This window comes from Macaca fascicularis, chromosome 19, assembly GCF_037993035.2.
Source record: "Macaca fascicularis isolate 582-1 chromosome 19, T2T-MFA8v1.1".
Taxonomy (NCBI): Eukaryota; Metazoa; Chordata; class Mammalia; order Primates; family Cercopithecidae; genus Macaca; species Macaca fascicularis.
This window is the reverse complement of record NC_088393.1, coordinates 9,537,971-9,560,640: the sequence shown is the minus strand read 5'-3', so window position 1 is coordinate 9,560,640 and position 22,670 is coordinate 9,537,971. Positions and strand designations below refer to the sequence as shown.

General features: G+C 43.8%; 1 protein-coding gene across 2 annotated transcripts in view; it reads left to right on the top strand.

Moving 5' to 3' along the window:
- MUC16 (mucin 16, cell surface associated) overlaps window positions 1–22,670 on the top strand; it is a 172,096-nt gene that overhangs the window by 79,054 nt on the left and 70,372 nt on the right. The window contains exons 13-34 of one of the 2 annotated variants that reach the window (XM_065535782.2): window positions 1,890–1,925; window positions 2,168–2,227; window positions 6,434–6,561; window positions 6,904–6,971; window positions 11,742–11,914; window positions 12,556–12,591; window positions 12,845–12,910; window positions 13,935–14,059; window positions 14,576–14,643; window positions 15,250–15,422; window positions 15,750–15,785; window positions 16,046–16,111; window positions 17,044–17,168; window positions 17,404–17,471; window positions 18,086–18,258; window positions 18,587–18,622; window positions 18,882–18,947; window positions 19,874–19,998; window positions 20,235–20,302; window positions 20,906–21,078; window positions 21,406–21,441; window positions 21,700–21,765. In XM_065535782.2, coding sequence (XP_065391854.1) covers window positions 1,890–1,925; window positions 2,168–2,227; window positions 6,434–6,561; window positions 6,904–6,971; window positions 11,742–11,914; window positions 12,556–12,591; window positions 12,845–12,910; window positions 13,935–14,059; window positions 14,576–14,643; window positions 15,250–15,422; window positions 15,750–15,785; window positions 16,046–16,111; window positions 17,044–17,168; window positions 17,404–17,471; window positions 18,086–18,258; window positions 18,587–18,622; window positions 18,882–18,947; window positions 19,874–19,998; window positions 20,235–20,302; window positions 20,906–21,078; window positions 21,406–21,441; window positions 21,700–21,765 — 1,971 coding nt within the window. Of the gene's footprint in view, window positions 1–1,889; window positions 1,926–2,167; window positions 2,228–6,433; window positions 6,562–6,903; window positions 6,972–11,741; window positions 11,915–12,555; window positions 12,592–12,844; window positions 12,911–13,934; window positions 14,060–14,575; window positions 14,644–15,249; window positions 15,423–15,749; window positions 15,786–16,045; window positions 16,112–17,043; window positions 17,169–17,403; window positions 17,472–18,085; window positions 18,259–18,586; window positions 18,623–18,881; window positions 18,948–19,873; window positions 19,999–20,234; window positions 20,303–20,905; window positions 21,079–21,405; window positions 21,442–21,699; window positions 21,766–22,670 lie in introns of those variants that run through there. The other variant, XM_074025726.1, reaches the window with a different exon arrangement.

The window sequence follows — 22,670 nt, the reverse complement described above, 5'->3', positions numbered from 1 at the left end:
CCAGGCCCCTAACTACAAGACGTCACTGTGGATCGTCCAAATACAGCAAGCCCCAATCTTAGGACAGGAATGAGGCATGAATGGCCTCTGTGCTAATGATCTAACCTAATGCTGAATTTGTTATTTCCCCTCTGAATCCACTTGGAGATTTCCTTTATATCTGATTTGAAATAGAGGATATATACTCCTCTATCCTTGACATAGGAGATAATACACACAAAGTATTTCATTGTAGTATCAAGTACACATCCTGTTCTGTGTCCATAGGATTATGACTAATTTAGGGCACAGCTTAACAGTGTGGTACTATTGAATGACAGACAGATGTCTGTTTTGTTGGATGCAGGACAAGCCATGTAACCTCCCTAGACTTTAATGTCCTCTCTGTAGAATGGAATAAAAATACCATGTGGGATTGTTCCGATAATCAAATGAGATAATTCAGGAACAACCCATGTGAATTACAGGGCTGTCCTGGGTTCCGTCTTTCCTTGTATCTCTCACAGAGCCTCAAAGGAGATGCAATCCATGACCTAGAGAAACACTCATGGCAACTTCTCTTATCCCCAATTCCTTTCTTGCTCCAATGGTACTGCCACTCCTGTCATCCTGAAGTCTCTTGTTTTTACCACCACATCTGTTTTGCCAAATTTTCTCCAGTATTCCAAACCATACTAATCCTTCCTTCCTTCCTTCCTTCTTCCTTCCTTCCTTCCTTCCTTCCTTCCTTCCTTCCTTCCTTCCTTCCTTCCTTCCTCCCTCCCTCCCTCCCTCTCTCTTTCTTTTTCTTTCTCTTTCCTTCTCTTTCTTTCCTTCTTTCTTTCTTTTTCTCTTCTCTTCTCTTCTTTTCTTTTTGAGACACAGTCTCTCTCTGTCGCACAGGCTGGAGTGCAATGGCACGATCTCAGCTCACTGCAACCTCCGCCTCCTGGGTTCAAGCGATTCTCCTGCCTCAGCCTCCTGAGTAGCTGGGATTACAGGCGCCCACCGCCATGCCACGCTAATTTTTGTGTTCTTAGTGGAGAGGGGGTTTCACCATGTTGGCCAGGATGGTCTTGAACTCCTGACCTCAAGTGATCCACCTATCTAGGTCTTCCAAAGTGCTGGGATTACAGGCGTGAGCCACCGCACCCGGCTCCATATGAACCATTTCTATCCCTCATCTCTCTATACTTTTACCTAAAAATACCACTCTATTCACCCATCACATTTTTGTCAGTTCTACATCACACACACACACACACACACACACACACACACACACACAGAGAGAGAGAGAGAGAGAGAGAGAGAAACAAAGCTGGAAAAAAATTGTACTATCATGAAATTTTGTGAAAGGAGGTAAGCTGAGAGAGTAAGAATCAAACTAAATTATCTTTATGGGTAGAGACAATACAAATAAGATCAGAAAGCTCACTCATCCATACATGTGTCTTTCCACCCTTGTAATGTATTTATTATTATTGCTGGTGCATACTAGATTCCCCATAAATAGGGACAGCTATTATGATATTTTTATTTCAGGAATAATAATAGTGATGATCTCCACCATTATTGTCCAAGGACAAAGCACAAAATAAGTACCAAATAAAATGTAGCCATTATCCTTTATTCACAAAAGATCCTGGCCCCACCTCTTCTCAATGAAATGTCCATGACTTGTTCAACTTTGGCAACTCTGGGCTGAGACGATAGAGGTTCTCTTGTGAGCTGAAGTCACGCATCTAAGGTGGAAACCCTTTCCCTCCCTCTGGCTGGCTGAGGGATAGCCCAGATGGGGTCATCATGAAAGTTTCCCATGATTTCCATTTCTAGATCTACCATCTTCCCCTCCCCTACCTCTCACCCATCATAATAGTCCTTCTTTACTCTTTCCTCCCTATCTGCAGGTTATAACCATCGGTACCAGACCCCTGCCACCAGCAGTGAGTATTCAAAGCTGTGATATTCCAATGGCCTTGGGATCCTTCCTCCCCAAGGTGCATTCCTCAGAAAAGAAACTGATCATTCCCCTCCCTGCGGGCCCAGCCACAGCCTCAGAGCAGCCCCTAACCCATCAAGGTCTTGGTGTGAACCAAGATAGAAGCCCAAATACCAATTAGCAGTTCCTGTGCCACATGCCTTTAGAAAGACACCCAATCATTTTTCCACGTTCTTTTTTCCTCAGCTCCAGTGACTTCTACATTCTCCCCAGGGATTTCCACATCCTCCATCCCCAGCTCCACAGGTAGGAAGCTCCTCTCTGGCTTCTATGAAATTTAACACTGCACGGTCTGTTCCCTGCTGACCACCCAGCCTCGGCCTGTTCCACTCTCCCTCTCACTCTCTAATTTTTTTTCTTTTTTCCTTTTCTTTATTCTTTTTTTTTTTTTTTTTTTAACACGGAGTCTTGTTCTGTCACCCAGGCTGGAGTGCAATGGCATGATCTCAGCTCACTGCAACCTTCGCCTCCCAGGTTCAAGTGATTCTCCTACCTCAGCCTCCCAAGTAGCTGGGATTACAGGCATGCGCCACCACGCCTGGCTAATTTTTTGCATTTTTAGTAGAGACAGGGTTTCACCATGTTGGCCAGGCTGGTCTCAAACTCCTGACCTCAGGTGATCCACCTGCCTCGGCCTCCCAAAGTGCTGGGATTATAGGCATGAGCCACCACTCCTGGCCCACTCTCTAAATTTTGACCATCCCAGGTACTTGAGTGGTATTCTAGCACCCTAACCTCTGTCCAGCCTCAGGAGTTTTGCACTAGCGATTCCTGGAGGCCAGCTATGGTTGGTATCTTCTCAACTTTCTATTTTTTTTTTATTTAATTTTTTTTTTTTTTTCGAGATGGAGTCTCACTCTGTCACCCATGCTGGAGTGCAGTGACACGCTCTTGGCTCACTGGAACCTCTACCTCCTGGGTTCATGCAATTTTCCTGCCTCATCTGGAAATTTTCTCAGTGGCCAAGATCATGCCACTGCACTCCATCCTGGGCAATGGAGCTAGGCTCCATCTCAGAAAAAAAAAAAAAAAAAAAGATAGAAGTTGGGCATTCCTAACCCTTAACCCTGCCTTGTGATTCTGGAGTTATTGGATAGAACCTGGTGTCCTGTAATTTAAATTCTTCCTTCCGGCCTCCTGTTTTGTGAGTCACAATACTGCAAACTTTTTACATGCTGTAGACAGGATGTTCACTCTCCACTTCCTCACTGCTCTGCCCTAATCAATTCAACCATTTATGTGACATGCCTAACTCCTCTGGGCTTGTACGTATGTAATGTGTATTATAAAGCAAGTCATTCCATGATCAATGATGTCACTTTTTCTAGGTGCTTTTGAAATTTGTTCTTCATCATTAATTTTCAGTAGTTTGATTACGATGTGTCTGGGCATGGTTTTCTTTGAGTTTATCCTGCTTAAAGTTTTCTCAGCTTCTTGAGTCTCAAAGTGTTTGTTTTTCAAGAAATTTGGGAAATGATCTGAGACTATATCTTCAACTTTGTTTTCTGCTCTGATTCTTTCTCCCCTTCGGACCTCCAATGAAATGATGTTGCCTCAAGAGACCCTGAGGTTCTGTTCATTTTGTTATTTGTCAACCTTTTTTTCCTCTCCAACTTTCAGGTTTAATAATTTTTATAGAATATTTTCACAATCACCAAGCCTTTTCTCTGTCAGCTCCATTCTGCCCATCCATTGAATTCTTTTTATCTCAGTTACTTTATCTTCCAGTTCAAAAGTTTCTATTTGGTGATAGATAGATAGATAGATAGATAGATAGATAGATAGATAGATAGATTAGATGATATATGTTATAACATATATATTATATATTATGTTATATAAAAATATATTTATGATTATAATGTAACATATATGTTATATATAGCTATTTATATAGCCATAACTATATATAAACTATATATAGTTATATATAACCATATATATAGTTACCATATAGTAACCATATATAAAACACATAGTTACATATATAGTGTCTCTCTATATAGTTATAGTTATACATATGTTATAGATAGAGTTTCTATATCTGTAACTGTATATAGTTATATATGTATGTTTCTCTGTATATAACTATAGATATTTCTATACCTATAGTTATAGAAACTATATATATAACTGAGAAATGCTGGGGAAAGATGGCATGAGGAAGCCTGGAGCAGTCATGGTCATCCCCGCTCCGCGCCGAACTCATCAAGAACAGAAGGGTCCTCCTCATTCTCCAGCCATGTTGACCTTGAGCAATTTACTTCCCCTCTCAGTACCTCAGTTTTCTCACCTGCCAAGTGGGGACAATAATATTTCATAAATTGGTTGCAAATGTTAAATGCAACTCTATGTAAGAACACCTAGCACGGGGGCTACCAGGGAATTTGGTTTAACAAATATTTATCAGGCCCCTATTCTGGGCTAGGCAGAGGGGATAAGATGTTGATTAAGTCAAATGCAGTCCCTCCCCTCACCAAGTTTACAGTGTATTGAGGAAGACTGAAATGGAACAAGCAATTACAATTAGCAATAAAAGACAACCAAGTTATTGAGCACTTACTATATGGCATACCATGTGCTATTTTTTTATTTTTAACTTTTCATTTTGAAATAAATAATAAATATAATAAAATAAATAATAAATAATATAAATAATAAATAACTTCATTTTGAAATAAATAATAAATATAATAAAATAATATAAATAAATAATAAATAACTTTTCATTTTGAAATAAATAATAAATAAATTCAGGGGATGTTGCGAAAATAGTGTAGCGTTCCCCTGTACCCTTCACCCAGTTTCTCCCCAGTGGCTACATCTTACATAACTCTAATACAATATCAAAAGCAGGAAATTGACGTTGTTAAAATCCATTTTACTGGTTTTACCTGTGTGTGCGTATATCAGCTTGTGTGTGTGCATGCACGTGTGTGCACACGTGTGTGCATGTGTGCATGCCTGCGTGTGTGTGCGTGTGTGCATGCATGTGTGTGCACATGTGCATGTGTGCATGCATGTGTATGCATGTGTGCACGTATGTGTGAGTCTTTGCACGTGTGTGTGCATGTGCACGTGTGTGTCCATGCATGTGTGTGTGCGTGTGTGTGGGTAGCCCTATGCAATTTTTATCACATGGGCGTAGCCCTATAATCACCACCACCATCAAGATTCAGAACTGTTCCATTCCCCCAAAGATTCCCCTCATGCTACCCTTCATAATCATGCCCACCGAGCCCAATACTATTGAATAGAGTAACCATTGCTATTCTGCTCTCCATCTCCATCTCCCTCTCTACAATTTTATTTTGAGTATGTTATTTAAACGGAAATGTCCAACATGTCACCTTTGGATCTGGCTTCTTTTCCACTCAGTGTAATGCCCTGGAGATGTGCTCTTTTTAACAGTCATGTAACCTTCCTAATTTCCCTCCAAAATATCATTATGCCCCTCGTCGCCTTTTTTTTTTTTTTTTTTTTTTTTTGGTTTGAGACAGTCTCTCTCTGTAGCCCAGGCTGGAGTGCAGTGATATAATCTCAGCTCAATGTAGCCTCCATCTCCCGGGTTCAAGTGATTCCCCTGCCTCAGCCTCCTGAGTAGCCGGGATTACAAGTGCATGCCACCAAGCCTGGCTAATTTTTGTATTTTTAGTAGAGACGGAATTTCACCGTCTTGGCCAGGCTGGTCTCGAATTCCTGACCTCAAGTGATCTGCCCGCCTTGGCCTCCCAAAGTGCTGGGATTACAGGCATGAGCCACCGCGCCTGGCCCATTATGCCCATTGTATTACAGTGGAAGAAACTGAGGTATGGACAGGTAACATGTCCACGGTCACTTGGCTGGTGAGGGGCAGAGAGGGGATTTGAAAACAAATCTGACTCACTAGTGTGGCCGTAACCATGGTAACTATGTCTGTCTAGCGTGTGGTCTCCTCTTTATTAAAGGAAGAGCAAGTTCTGGGAGTTTGGGGATTGGGTGGGGAAGGGTAGCCAAGTAAAGCAGGTGAGAGAAGGTCTGCTTTAAGGACTGCTGTTTGATGTTTTGTTGTTGTTGTTCAATGTTCAATGGGATTGAGTTGACTCTTTTTTTCCTTCTTGTTCCCCAAAGCATGAGACTGTCCCGGTCCTTTTTTCTTTTAACTTCTCAGCTAGAGTTTGTTAGGGTGGGTATGGGCACCTGGCAGAGTCTGAGACCTCAGCTTCCAGTAGTCACACATTCTGACCCAATACACACACCCTGGTCCCCTAACCTGCTTCTGGGCCCAGGTAATGCATTTTAGCAACATCCCACTTTTCTCCTTACCTGGCTTTCCGTTATCCGTCCAAACTAAAGCACCCACCTGTCTGCTTCAAACTCTTGCTTCAAGCACTCTGTCTGGGTCCTCAGAAATTGACTTAGAGTCAGTTCAGATCTGACTCAGGCGTGGTCTTCTTTTCTCCTTCCTTGCAGCAGCCACAGTCCCATTCATGGTGCCATTCACCCTCAACTTCACCATCACCAACCTGCAGTACGTGGAGGACATGCGGCACCCTGGTTCCAGGAAGTTCAACGCCACAGAGAGAGTCCTGCAGGGTCTGGTGAGAGCCCCGCCCACCTTACTCCTCCCCCGCCCACTTAGACAAACCACGCCCACCTCACACTACCTCTCCCACTGATGCCAGCCATGGCCACCTCATCCAACCCCAGCCACCTTTCCCTGCCCCACCCACTGATTTTAGCCAAGCCCACCTCACCCTTCCCCACCTACTGATGCCAGCCACGCTCACCTTTCCATGCTATGCCCACTTATTTCAGTCACGCCCACCTCATCCTGTCCCACCCACATCACTCCAGCCTGGTCCACTCCTCCAGTGCCCCACTCTTCCTGGCTTCCCACAGCTGTTGTTTCTGTTTCTCACCTCCCCTCTCCTTCCTTGCAGCTCAAACCCTTGTTCAGGAATAGCAGTCTGGAATTCCTCTATTCAGGCTGCAGACTAGCCTCACTCAGGTGAGACCCTCCCCAAGAAAACACAACCCAACAGGTGAATATGACCCTAGTCTCTGGGCTTCTTGATTCTGTTCATACTTGGAACAACTATTGCCCATGGATACTAAGCATCACCACCACCAGCAGCAGCTAACTATTCCTAAGACCCAAGGGGCATTATGTACTTTATATTTAATGCCTCATCAATGTTTGCAACAGTCTCATGAAACAGGAGCAGAAGGGGAAACTGAGGCCCAGGTTAAGTGGCTTGTGCCAGGGCACACGAAGCAACTCCAGCACTTCAGGTTCTAGATCCAAACTCCTATCCCTTAGGTGGCACTGCCTCTTCTGCTCCCTTGCAACATGTGGAAAACCCCAATCTGACTTCCCTCTAAAGGAACTTTCCCAGAGAATCTAAGAGGGGAAGAAAGGAAGGCGTTCAGCCCTTACACACAGGAGGTCAGCTCTTGAGTGACTCAGAATGCAGCCACAGAGGGCCTGGCCGCTCTGAGGGAGACTGAGAGGCGCCGAGGGCACTGTACCTGAGTGCTGGAAAGGGCAGGTCTTTTAGGGTAGACGTTGGTTGATATCATTTCCTGCCTGGCATTCTCACCTTTCACACCTCTCTCACAGAATCTCCAAGTGTGTCTCTCCCAAGAGTCCCATTTTATCAGTCATCTACCTCCAGCTTCCTTTCCTTCCCAGGGGGAAGCGGGGACAGGGTGCCCTAGTGGCTAAGAGCATTGGTGAACTCAGGCAGACCTCAGTTCTAAACCAACCCAGCTCTGCCATTTACTGAGTTCTGTGACCCTGAGCAAGTGCCTGACATCTTCTGTGCCCTGTTTCCCGACATATTATATACACAAAATACATATATAGACATATAGTGCATATACATATTGAGGCATATTTTATAAACGCATATTTATAGACATTTTATATGCATATGCTATATACATATACATCATATGTTATGTATAATGTATATATTATACATATTGTTATATTGTATACATGTTATATGTTATAACATATATAGTACATGTATCTATAACATACATATGTTACATATAACATATATGTACATAACATAACATGTTACATATGTTATGTTACATATAATGTATATGTTATATATGATATATAATTCTATATTATATAATTGTTATGTGTAATGTATATATTATAGTTGTTATAAATTATATATAGCATATAATGTATACATTATGTATTGTTATATATAATATAACCTATACATATATAACATATGTATAACTTTTATGTTATATAATGTATATAACATATATGTGTGTGATGTATATAGCATATCTGACATTAACATATGATATATGCTATAATATATGTTATAACATATATTACATGTTACATAACAAACATTTTGTTATAAATCAGTTTAATATACATTATGTTACATATAATGTATATGTTATATATGACATATTGTATATAATTATATATTATATAATTGTTATGTATAATGTATATATTATATTTGTTATGTATTATGTACCACATATAACATACACATTATATATAGTTATAATATATACCTATATAACATATATGTATAACTTATATGTTATATATGATGTATATAACATATATGTGATGTATATAACATATCTGACATTAACATATAACATATATTATAATCTAACATATATTTGTTACATATAATATATATCATGTATAATAATATAATATGTATAAATATATAATATATAAAAGTATGTAAGTATAAATACATATCATATATACATATATTATATATAGTATACATGTGGATACATATAACTACTACATATATCTAGTATATATTCTATATATAACCAGTCCATGAATTACAATGATCCAACTTACGATTTTTCAAACTTGGTGATAATGCCATAGCAATATGCATTCAGTAGAAAGCATACCTTCAACACCCATGCAACCATTCTGTCATTCACTTTCAGTACAATATTCAATAAATTATATGATATATTCAACAGTTTATAATAAAATAGGCTCTGTGTTAGGTGATTTTGCCCAACTGTAGGCTAATGTAAGGGTTCAGAGCATGTTTAAGGTAGGATAGGCTAAGCTATCATGTTCTGTAGGTTAGGTATAGTCAATTTTTATTTTTATTTTTATTTTTATTTTTAAGACAAAGTCTTGCTCTGTCACCCAGACTGGAATGCAGTGGTGCGATCATAGCTCACTGCAGCCTCGAATTCCTGGGCTCAAGTGATCCTCCCACCTCAGCCTCCTGAGTAGCTGGGACTACAGGTGTGTGTCACCACACCTGGCTATTTTTTTTCAATTTTTTTGTGGAGAGGAGGGTCTTGCCATGTTGCCCAGGTGGCCTTGAACTCCTGGGCTCAAGGAATCCTCCCACTTTGGCCTCCCAAAATCCTGGGATTATAGGCATGAGCCACCACGCCTGGCTACAGGGCATTTTTGACCTATGATATTTTCAATTCACAATGGTTTATCAGGGCCGGGCATGGTGGCTCACACTTGTAATCCCAGCACTTTGGGAGGCTGAGGCAGGTGGGTCGCTTGAGGCCAGGAGTTTGAGACCAGGCTGGCCAAATGGCAAAATCTTGTCTCTACTAAAACTACAAAAATTAGCCAGATGTGGTGTGACAGCTGTAGTTCCAGCTACTCGGGAGACTGAAGCATGAGAATCACTTGAACTTAGGAGATGAAGGTTGCAGTGAGTCAAGGTCACACCACTGCACTCCAGCCTGGATGACAGAGGAGACTCTTGTCTCCAAAAAACAAAACAACAGGCTGGGTGCGTGGCTCATGCCTGTAATCCCAGCACTTTGGGAGGCTGAGGCTGGTGGATCACCTGAGGTCAGTAGTTCAAGATCAGCTTGGCAAACATGGAGAAAACCCATCTCTACTAAAAATACAAAAATTAGCTGGGTGTGGTGGCGGGTACCTGCAGTCCCAGCTACTCAAGAGGCTGAAGCAGGAGAATGGATTGAACCTGGGAAGCAGAGGTTGCAGTGAGCCAAGATCACACCACTGCACTCCAGCCTGGGCAACAGAGTGAGACTCCATCTCCAAAAACAAAAGAAAACAAAAACAAAAAAAGAAAATAAAAAACATGGGTTTATCAGGACATAATACCATCATGAGTCAAGAAGCGTCTAAAAGTATGTGATAGTTATATAAAAATAGTTATGTAGTTATATACAATAGTTATATATAAATCAGTTTAATATATGTTAGGTAGAGGTATTTGGTAGTTATATAAAAATAGTTACATAATAGTTATATAGTTGTATAATTATATAAAATAGTTACATATAAACCAATTTAATATATGTTAGGAAGAGGTATAATAATATATATTACATATGCTATATAATATAATAATGTATAAAATGCAAAACAACATCATATATATTTTATATTAAGCTTATATTTACAGATCTACATATTTATATATTTTATGTTATATATAATTGTGTTATACATAATATAATTAGTATAGTACTGACCGGGGCAATTGAGCAGTACCAACCCATAGGGATGCTTCGAGGATGAAAATATGTGATTATGAATACAAAATGCTGGGCCTGCTGCATAGGAAGTATTTAATAAATGGTAGTTGTTACTATAAAGTCGTTCGTACTATAGAGCTACTCACAACCCTGGGACATAGGAGCCCCTTTTCCTGTAATCACTCAATAGTGGGTGGGCAGGTAGATGAGTCCATGTCCTGTGGCCAGGAACAGGTGCTGAGACACGAAGACCTTCTGACTGCTTGTTGGACCAGCCACAGTTTCAGACAGACCAGCCAAAAAGGGCATTTTTCCCAAGCCATTCAGGTCCTTTAAGTTTCGTAACAAATCTCCTAGCCCTGCTGGTCCATAGGATCTAGAGACGATTACTTGAACCTTCTGATCCCGCCATTTGAAAACACCATGCCGTGGGCACCAGTAGGAGGGCCACTGCTACGCGCACCAGTACAAGGGCCACTGCCACAGATTACAGATTGACCCTAAGTACAGCTGTCGCACATCTGGTACTTTAGGAGGCTTATTCGGGGCCATGCAGATCCCTGGCATTATTATCCTAGGATCCTACACCAAGCAAAGCAGGAGCTGCCCCTCCTCATAAACCCATAAGCCCTCCTCTTGAGCAAAGCAGCTGGGAAGGCAGAAGCTATTCAAGCTCCCCTCTGCCCCAGTTCCAAAGACAGACTCAGCTCAAGCTACATGCAGTAAACCCTATAAAAGTCTCACCTCTTGGCATTTCTGCCATGATAATGCTTTCTGCTTCCACTAATAATCCTAGTAATTTGTTTATGGTAGGCATCTCTCTGATGAGAGCCGCATTCTTTTTGTTTGTTTGCTTGTTTGTTTGTTTGAGACAGAGTCTCGCTCTGTTGCCCAAGCTGGAGTGCAGTGGCGTGATCTTGGCTCACTGCAACCTCTGGCTCCTGGGTTCAAGCAATTCTCCTGGCTTAGCCTCCCGAGTAGCTGGGACTGCAGGCACGTACCACCACACCCAGCTAATTTTTGCATTTTTAGTGGAGATAGGGTTTCACCATGTTGGCCAGGATGGTCTCAATCTCTTGACCTCGTGATCCACCTGCCTCAGCCTCCCAAAGTGTTGGGATTACAGGCGTGAGCCACGGCACCCGGACTGAGAGCTACATTCTTGTTAACCACAGTTTCCCCAGATTTCGCATTAGGGGCTGACAAAGAGTGGAAAGGAAGGACAAAAGGATGGAGAGGTGGATTGACTAAGCATATGTAGGTTCTTAACCAGGCCAGAGAAGGACGGATCAGCCACAGCAGTGGATGCCATCTGCACACATCGCCCTGACCCTGAAGGCCTCGGACTGGACAGAGAGCGACTGTACTGGGAGCTGAGCAACCTGACCAATGGCATCCAGGAGCTGGGCCCCTACACCCTGGACCGGAACAGTCTGTATGTCAACGGTGAGCAGCTGTGATGTGGTTGGAGGCTCTTCCTCTTCCTCCTTGCTGGGCAGCCTGTAATCTCTGGCTTGAGGTCACACTCACTACCAGGCAATTGAAAATTTGTCCCTGTGCTCTACATGGGATGACTAAGTTCTGGACTTCAGATTATCTCTTTTTTTTGAGACGGAGTCTCGCTCTGTTGCCAGGCTGAGGTGCAGTGGCATGATTTCAGCTCACTGCAACCTCCGCCTCCCAGGTTCAAGCAATTCTCCTGCCTCAGCCTCCCGAGTAGATGGGACTACAGATGCATGCCACCACACCCAACTAATTTTTGTATTTTTAGTAGAGACAGGGTTTCTCCATGTTGGCCAGGATGGTCTCGATCTCTTGACCTCATAATCCACCTTGCCTTGGCCTCCCAAAGTGTTGGGATTACGGGCTTGAGCCACCGCACCTGGCCAGGATTTCACGGTTTCTTCATCATCATGGAATGAATTCCATCAGGGCATTCTTCCCCGATATGAGGGCGCTGATAGGAAATCTTTAACGGTCCCTGTTGCATGAAACTCATTCCATTGCACCAGGGTAGCCCTGACCCCTAATTGGTCCCCCACATCTCCTCGTCACTTACCCACACTCCTCCCTCCTTCTCTATGCAGGTTTCACCCATCGAAGCTCTATGTCCGCCACCAGCAGTGAGTATTCAACTCATTTCCACATGCCCATGATCCTACACAAAGCAAAGCAGGAGCTGCCCCTCTTCATAAACCCATAAATCCTCTTGAGCAAAGCAGCTGGGAAGGCAGAAGTTATTCAGGCTCCTCTCTGCCCCAGTTTCAAAGACAGACTCAGCTCAAGCCCACATGCAGCAAACCCTATAAAAGTCACCTTTTGGCATTTCTGCCACGGTAGTGCTTTCTGCTCTCACTAATGAGGACTTCTCCTCAGCTCCTGGGACCTCCACAGTGGATGTGGGAACCTCAGGGACTCTATCCTCCAGCCCCAGCCCCACGAGTAAGTACCAGTTAATGACATCTCTATTACAGCATGCTATCTCTGTCATTTTTACTCAGATGAAGATGGAAAGTCATAGCAAATCTACTGACAGTGAGTGGACCAATGAAATTTGTTGGCCACCTAGTGTGTACCAGATCCTAGAGATACAGCAGGGAAAACAAAACTGATACAAAATCTCTGCTCTCAGTGAGCTTGTTTTCTTGTCATGATGATGATGTTGGTGGTGGTGCTATTGATGATGATGATGGTGATGGTGATGATGTTGAAGAAAATGATGCTGGTGATGGTGGTGGGGGTTACTATGGTAATAATGATAAGTTGAGTGTGATGATGATGGTGGTGGTGTTGATGATGGTGATTATTATTATGCTAGTGATGTTGATGATGGTAATGGTGATGTCAATGACAATTGCAATGATGGGGATGAGGATGATGTTGGTGATGGTGGTGGGGTTATGATGGTAATGATATGTTGAGTGTGATGATGATGATGGTGATGGTGGTAGTGTTGATGATGATGATGATGATGATTGTTATGCTACTGACGTTGTTGATGATGGTGACAGTGATGTCCATGCCAATGACGATGATGGTAATGAGAATGATGTCGGTGATGGTGGTGGGGTTATGATGGTAATGATATGTTGAATGTGATGATGGTGATGATGATGTTTGTGGATCATGACCATGATGGGGATCATCATGGTGGTGCTGGTGGTACTTGTGATGAGAATAATGATGATAATAATAATAATGATGACTATGATAGTGATGATGATAATGGTGATAATAAAGATAACAGATATCACCTCACAATATTGAGCACTACATATGTGCCAAGAGCTATGCTCAGCATCTAACTACTATTATATAATCTACTTTAGAAAATAAATTGTATCATAGATAAGAAAGGCATGGAAAATATTTATTATGTCACTTAATTTAATTACTGCATATGGTTATTACAAAGTGCTATTCTCTCTACTTTGAACATAATGTTTATTTCCCACTCCCACTACAGCTGCTGGCCCTCTCCTGGTGCCGTTCACGCTCAACTTCACCATCACCAACCTGCAGTATGAGGAGGACATGCGTCGCCCTGGCTCCAGGAAGTTCAACACCACAGAGAGGGTCCTGCAGGGTCTGGTTAGTGTCTTGCCCTCCACACTCTGCCTTGCTCATGATACCCAGTTCCCCTTACATCATCCATGCCAGGGCAATGGAAGAATATCACACCCAACTCACTCTTGCCCCATGAGATGCAAGCCTCAGCTGGGAGCAGTGGCTCATGCCTGTAATACCAGCACTTTGGGAGGCCAAGGCGGGTGGATCACTGAGGTCAGGAGTTTGTGACCAGCCTGGCCAACATGATGAAACCTCATCTCTACTAAAAATACAAAATTAGCTGAGCATGGTGGTGCATGCCTGTAATCCCAGCTACTTGGGAGGGTGAGGCAAAAGAATCACTCGAATCTGGGAGGCAGAGGTTGCAGTGAGCCAAGATCATGCCTAGGCTAAAAAGCGAAACTCCATCTCAAAAAAAAAAAAAAAAAGAAGAGATGCAAGCCTCACCCACCGAAGCCAGCCCTGCCCAATTCACTTCTGCCTGGCTCCTACATACAACTTAGCCCTCCTACTCACCTCCCTCTCCCTCCTCCACAGCTCAGGCCCTTGTTCAAGAACACCAGTGTCAGCCCTCTGTACTCTGACTGCAGACTGACCTTGCTCAGGTGAGACCTTAGAATTTCCAGCCTGGCTGCCCCACTTGTTCTCACTCCAAAAGACTTTGCACTGCTTCCTTGCTTCACTTCCTAGGGATATCCTCACCAAAGGTGGAATTCAGGAGTCACTGACTTCAGGATCAGTGTGTTTCCTGATAGTAACACCCCTACACCCCACCTCAACAGAGAGAATCTGCATGGCCCATCATCAGGATTGAGCCCCTACCCTTATCATCCCTCTGAATTCCCTCCATTCCCTGTGCCTCCCTTTCCTTTAGGTGTTAAATTCTATCTCCAGGATTTCTCTCAGGACAATCATGCCTCATCCACGTGCTTTCATCCTCATTTCCAGCTCTTCACTGGGCTCAAGTCTGGCCCCCCGTCCTGTCCATGAAAATTTCAGTTTCATCTTGCACTTTTATAAAAGTAATTGTATCTGTGACTCTGCTCACAGACCTAAGCCAGACAATAGTGCATGCACTAAGAGTCGATGTGGCTTCTCACTTCTTTCCCAGGTTTTTAATTTCTCTGGTCCTTGCTGTCCTTCCCTCAGCAATCACAAGACCTTTCCTAGATAATCTTTTCATTGTCATTTTTCCCACTGACCCTCCCCAGACCCGAGAAGGATGGGGCAGCCACTGGAGTGGATGCCATCTGCACCCACCGCCTTGACCCCAAAAGCCCTGGACTCAACAGGGAGCAGCTGTACTGGGAGTTAAGCAAGCTGACCAATGGCATTGATGAGCTGGGCCCCTACACCCTGGACAGGAACAGTCTCTATGTCAATGGTGAGTGACTGTGATGTGGTTAAAATCTCTTCCCCCCGCCAGGCAGCCTCTAATCTCTCATTAGAGGTCACACTCCCTGCCTGGCTTTTGAAAATTCTGTCATATGCTCCACATGGGATGACTGAGGTCTGAACTTCATGGTTTCGTTATCATTGTGGACTGTGTTCCTTCAGGGCATTCTTTCCTGATGTGAAGATGCTGATAGGAAATCTTCAATGGTCCCTGTACCATGAAACTCAGTTCATTGCACCAGGGTAGCATTGACCTCCGTTTGGTCCCCCACCCCTCCTGTCTCTTACCCACTCTCCTCCCTCCTTCTCTTTGCAGGTTTCACCCATCGGAGCTCTGTGTCCACCACCAGCAGTGAGTATTCAACTCATGTCCAAATGCTCCGGTTCCTACACCAAGAGGAGCAGGAGCTGGCCCCTCCTCATAAACCCATAAGTCCTCTTCATGAGCAAACAAGTTAGGAGGGCAGAAGTTATTCAAGCGCCCCTCTGCCCAGCTCAAGAGACCAACCCAGCTCAAGCCACACATGCAACAAACCCTATAAATAGTCTCCCCTTTTGCCATTTCTGCCAAGAGAGTGCTTTCTGCTTTCACTGACAAGGAATTTTCCTCAGCTCCTGGGACCTCCATAGTGGATTTTGGAACCTCAGGGACTCCATCCACCCTCTCCAGCCCCACGAGTAAGTATCAGTCAATGACATATCTATGAGAGTGTGCCTGATTAGTGTAAACATCTCTGTCATTTTCACTCAAATAAAGATGGAAAATCAAAGTAAATCTAGTGATAGTGAGTGGACAAATTTGTTTTGGCCACCTACTGTGTACCAGACCCCAGGAATACAGTAAGAAAAAGAAAATCAATTTTAAAACAACCTATGCCCTCAGTGAGCTTGTATTCTTGTGATGATGATGATGGTGGTGATAGTTATGATGGTAATAATGAAGTGTTGAGTGGGATGGTGGTGGTGGTGGTGACATTGTTTATGATGATGATGATGATGATGGTCATACTGTTGATGATGGCGGTAGTGATGTTGATGATGATGGTGATGGTGATGAGGATGATGCTGGTGATGGTGATAGAGGTTATGATAGTAATTATGTATTGAGTGAGATGATGATAGTGGTAGTGTTGCTGTTTATAATGATGATAGTGGTGATCTTGATGATGGTGGTAGTGATGTTGATGACAATGATGATGGTGATGAGGATGATTCTGGTGATGGTGGTGGGGTTATGATGGCAATGATGATGTGTTGAGAGTGATGATGTTTGTGGTGGTCATGATGGGGATTATCATGGGGGTGATAACAGTGGCGATGATGATAATAATGATGGTGATGGTGACAATCTTGGTGATGGTGATGATGGTGACAATAAAGTTAACAGAAAATGTCAGACAGTATTGAGCAATACATATTCACCAAAAGCTATGCTCAGCATCTACTATTATATACTTTTATAAAAGTAAATTGTATTATTATAGGCAAGGGAGGCATGGTAAATATTTTGTCCCTCAATTTAAATTCTACATATATTGAAAGATAAGTCTCTTGCAAACTCCTATTTTCTCTGCTTTGAACATAGTGTTTATTTCCCATTCCAACTGCAGTCGTTGGCCCTCTCCTGGTGCCATTCACCCTCAACTTCACCATCACCAACCTGCAGTACGAGGAGGACATGCATCACCCTGGCTCCAGGAAGTTCAACACCACAGAGAGCGTCCTGCAGGGTCTGGTGAGAGCCCTACCCACTTTATTCCTGCCCCTCCCCAGATACCCAGTCCCTCCTACATCATCCAAGCCAGAACTGTGGAAGAAGATTGCACCCATCTCACCCTTGCCCGCAAAGGATGCAAGCCTTGCTTACTGAGGCCAGCCCCGCCCACTGGTGCCTGCTCCACACACCTGACTTCTGCCCCCCACACATGCACCTTAGCCCTCCTACTCTCTTTCCTCTCCTTCCTTCACAGCTTGGCCCTGTATTCAAGAACACTAGTGTTGGCCCTCTGTACTCTGGCTGCAGACTGACCTCTCTCAGGTAAGACCTTAGAAGATCCAGCCTGGCTGCCCCAATTGTTTCCACTCCAATAGACTTTGCACTGCCTCCTTGCTGCACCTCCTAGGGATATCCTCACCAAAAAGGGAATGCAGGAGTCACTGACTTCAGGACCAATGTGTTTCCTGATAGTAACACCCCCACACCCCACCTCAACAGGGAGAATCTTCATGGTCCATCATCAGGATTGAGCCTCTACCCTGATGATCCTTCTGAATTCCCTCCTTCCCCTGCCACTCCCTTTCATTTAGGTGTTAAATTCTGTCCCTAGAATTTCTCCCAAGACAATCATGCCTCATCCATGTGCTTTCATCCCCATTTCCAGCTCTTCACTGGACTCAAGTCTGGGCTCTCCTGTCCCCATGCCATGAGAATGTAGGTTTCACCTTGCACTTTGATAAGCATGGTTGTATCCGTGATTCTGCTCACAGTTCCAAGCAAGACAATAGTCAGTGCACTCAGAAAATCTAGGTGTGGCTTCTCACCTCTTTCCCAGGTTTCTCATTTCCTCTGGTTCCTTGACATGTTTCCCTCAGCAATCTCAAGACAAGTCCTGGTACTCTTTTCATTGTCATTCCTCCTCCTACCTTCCCCAGATCCGAGAAGGATGGGGCAGCCACTGGAGTGGATGCCATCTGCACCCACCGTCTTGACCCCAAAAGCCCTGGAGTGGACAGGGAGCAGCTGTACTGGGAACTGAGCCAGCTGACCCATGGCATCAAAGAGCTGGGGCCCTACACCCTGGACAGGAACAGTCTGTATGTCAATGGTGAGCAGCTGTGGTATGCTAGCAGTCTCTTCCTCCTTGATGTGCAACCTCTAATCTCTGGCTTGGGAACACACTCCCTGCCTGGCCATTGAAAATTCTGTCATATGCTCTATATAGGATGACTAAGTTCTGGACTTCATGGATTCTTCGTTATCATGAGAGGCATTCCCTCTGGGCACTCTTCCCTGTTGTGATGATGCTGATAGGAAATCTTTAATGACCCCTCTCCCATGAAACTCCTTTAATTGCACCAGGATAGTCCTGAACTCTATTGCGTCCCCCACATCTCCTTAACCCTTAGCCATCTCCTCCCTACTTCTCTATGCAGGTTTCACCTATCGGACCTCTGTGCCCACCACCAGCAGTGAGTATTCAACTCATGTCCAGATGCCCCTGATCCTATATCAAGTGGAGCAGGAGCTGGCCCCTCCTCTTAAACCCATAAGTCCTCCTCTTGAGCAAATGAGCTGGGAAGGCAGAAGTTACTCAAGCTCCCTTTTGCCCCAGCTCCAAAGACAGACCCAGGTCAAGACCAAATGCAGCAGACCTCACAATAGTCTACCTTCTTGTCATTTCTGCCATGAGAGTGTTCTCTGCTTTCACTGATGAGGACTTTTTCTCAGCTCCTGGGACCTCCATAGTGGACCTTGGGACCTCAGGGACTCCATCCTCCGTCCTCAGCCCCACAAGTAAGTAACAGCCAATGGTATCTGTATTAGATCATGCCTGATGAATGTAAACATCTCTGCCATTTTCAATCAAATGAAGATGGAAAATCATAATAAATCTAGTGATACTGAGTGAACCAAAAATATTTATTGGCCACCTACAGTGTTCCAGACCCTAGGGATATAGCAAGGAAAACAAAAGCAATAAAAACATCTCTGCCCTCAGTGAGCTTGTGTTCATGTGACGATGATGGTGGTAGTGGTGGTAACAGTAATAACGACATATTGAGTGTGATGATGATTTATGATTATGGCATTGCTGTTGATGATGGTGGTGGTGAAGTTATTGGCATTGATGATGATGGACATAAGGATGTTGTCAGTGATGGTTGTGAAGGTTATGATGGTAATGATGTGCTGAGTGTGATGATGATGATGATGATGATGATGATGGTGGTGGTGCTGTTTATGATGGTGACCATGGGACTGATGATGTTGATGATGGTAGTGCTGACGCTGATGACAATAACAATGATGGTGATGAGGATGATGCCAGTGATGGTTATGTGGTTATGATGATAATGATGATGTGTTGAGTGTGCTGATGATTATGTTTGTGGTGGTCATGATGGGGATGATCATGGTAATGATGATAATAATGATGGTGATGGTGACAATGATAGCAAAATTGGTGACGGCCGTAATAAAGATAACAGATAACATCAGACAATATTGAGCACTGAATATGCACAACTAGCTAGGCTCAACATCTAACTACTACTATATAATATACTTTTATAAAAATAAATTGTATTATTATAGGCAAGGGAGACGTGGTAAATATTTTTCTCTCAATTTAAATTTTGCGTATGTTTAAAGATAAGTCTATTCCAAACCCCTATTTTCTCTACTTTGAACACAGCATTTATTTTCAATTCCCACTACAGCTGCTGGCCCTCTCCTGGTGCCGTTCACCCTCAACTTCACCATCACCAACCTGAAGTACGAGGAGGACATGCATCACCCTGGCTCCAGGAAGTTCAACACCACAGAAAGGGTCCTGCAGAGTCTGGTTAGTGCCCTGCCCTCCTCACTCTGACTAGCCCCAGATATCCAGTCCCTTCTACATCATAGATGACAAGGTGATGAAAGAAGATAGTACGAACCTCACCCCTGCCTCTGAGAGATGCAAGCCCTGCCCACGGAGACCAGCCCTGCTCATTGGTGCCTGCTGTGCCCACCTCACATCTGCCCCTAACACATACACACCTTAGCCCTCCTATTCACCTCCCTCTCCCTCCTCCACAGCTTGGTCCCATGTTCAAGAACACCAGTGTTGGCCCTCTGTACTCTGGCTGCAGACTGACCTTGCTCAGGTGAGACTTTAGAAGAGCCAGCCTGGCTGCCCCACTTGTTCCCACTCCAAAAGACTTTGCACTGCTTCCTTGCTACACTTCCTAGGTATATCCTCACCAAGAGGGGAATTCAGGAGTCGCTGGCTTGAGAACCAGTTGTTTCCTGATAGTAACACCCCCATGCCCCACCTCAACATGCAGAATCTTCATGGTCCATCATCAGGATTGAGGCACTACCCTGATCACCCTTCTGAATTCCCTTCTTTCCCTGCCCCCCCCCCCTTCATTTAGGCGTTAAATTCTGTCCCCAGGATTTCTCAAAATAGTCATGCCTCATCCACATACATTCATCAGCCTTTCAAGCTCACCACTAGTCTGAAGTCTGGGTTCTCCTGTTCCCATGCCATGAGAATGCAGGTTTCACCTTGCACTTTTATAAAAATTATTATATCCATGACTCTGCTTGCAGACAGTGGTCTGTGTACTCAGATAATCTAAGTGTGGCTTCTCACCTCTCTCCCAGGTTTCTCATTTCCTCTGGTTCCTTGATATGTTTCCCTCAACAATCTCAAGACAAGTCCTAGGCAATCTTTCCATTGTCATTTCCCCTCCTGCCTTCCCCAGGTCCGAGAAGGATGGAGCAGCCACTGGAGTGGATGCCATCTGCACCCATCGTCTTGACCCCAAAAGCCCTGGAGTGGACAGGGAGCAGCTGTACTTGGAACTGAGCCACTTGACCCATGGAATCAAGGAGCTGGGCCCCTACACCCTGGACAGGAACAGTCTGTATGTCAATGGTGAGCAGCTGTGATATGCTAGGAGTCTCTTCCTCCTTGATGTGCAACCTCTAATCTCTGCTTGGGGCACACTCCCTACCTGACCATTGAAAATTCTGTCATATGCTCTACATAGGATGACTAAGTTCTGGACTTCATGGATTCTTCCTTATCATGAGAGGCATTCCCTCTGGGCACTCTTCCCTGTTGTGATGATGCTGATAGGAAATCTTTAATGACTCCTGTCCCGTGAAACTCATTTAATTGCACCAGGATAGTCCTGAACTCTATTGCGTCCCCCACATCTCCTTAACCCTTACCCAGTCTCCTCCCTCCTTCTCTATACAGGTTTCACCTATCGGACCTCTGTGCCCACCACCAGCAGTGAGTATTCAACTCATGTCCAGATGCCCCTGATCCTATATCAAGTGGAGCAGGAGCTGGCCCCTCCTCTTAAACCCATACGTCCTCCTCTTGTGCAAATGAGCTGGAAAGACAGAAGTTACTCAAGTTCCCCTCTGCCCAGCTCCAAAGACAGACCCAGCTCAAGCCCACATGCAGCAGACCTCATACTAGTCTACCTTCTTGCCATTTCTGCCATGAGAGTGTTTTCTGCTTTCACTGATGTGGACTTTTTCTCAGCTCCTGGGACCTCCACAGTGGACCTTGGGACTTCAGAGACTCCATCCTCCCTCGCCAGCCCCACAAGTAAGTACCAGCCAATGGTATCTGTATTCGATCATGCCTGATGAATGTAAACATCTGTGCCATTTTCAGTCAAATGAAAATGGAAAATCATAATAAATCTAGTGATACTGAGTGAACTAAAAATATTTATTGGCCACCTACAGTGTTCCAGACCCTAGGGATATAGCAAGGAAAACAAAAGCAATAAAAACATCTCTGCCCTCAGTGAGCTTGTGTTCATGTGACGATGATGGTGGTAGTGGTGGTAACAGTAATAACGACATATTGAGTGTGATGATGATTTATGATTATGGCATTGCTGTTGATGATGGTGGTGTGGTGATGTTACTGACAATGATATGATGGACATGAGGATGTTGTCAGTGATGGTTGTGAAGGTTATGATGGTAATGATATGCTGAGTGTGATGGTGATGATGATGATGATGGTGGTGCTGTTTATGATGGTGACCATGGGACTGATGATGTTGATGATGGTAGTGCTGACGCTGATGACAATAACAATGATGGTGATGAGGATGATGCCAGTGATGGTTATGTGGTTATGATGATAATGATGATGTGTTGAGTGTGCTGATGATTATGTTTGTGGTGGTCATGATGGGGATGATCATGGTGATGATGATAATAATGATGGTGATGATGACAATGATAGCAACAATGATGATGGCCGTAACAAAGATAACAGATAACATCAGACAATATTGGGCACTGAATATGCACAACTAGTTATGCTCAACATCTAACTACTATTATATAATATACTTTTATAAAAATAAATTGCATTATTATAGGCAAGGGAGACATGGTAAATATTTTTCTCTCAATTTAAATTTTGCATATGTTTAAAGATAAGTCTATTCCAAACCCCTATTTTCTCTACTTTGAACACAGTATTTATTTTCA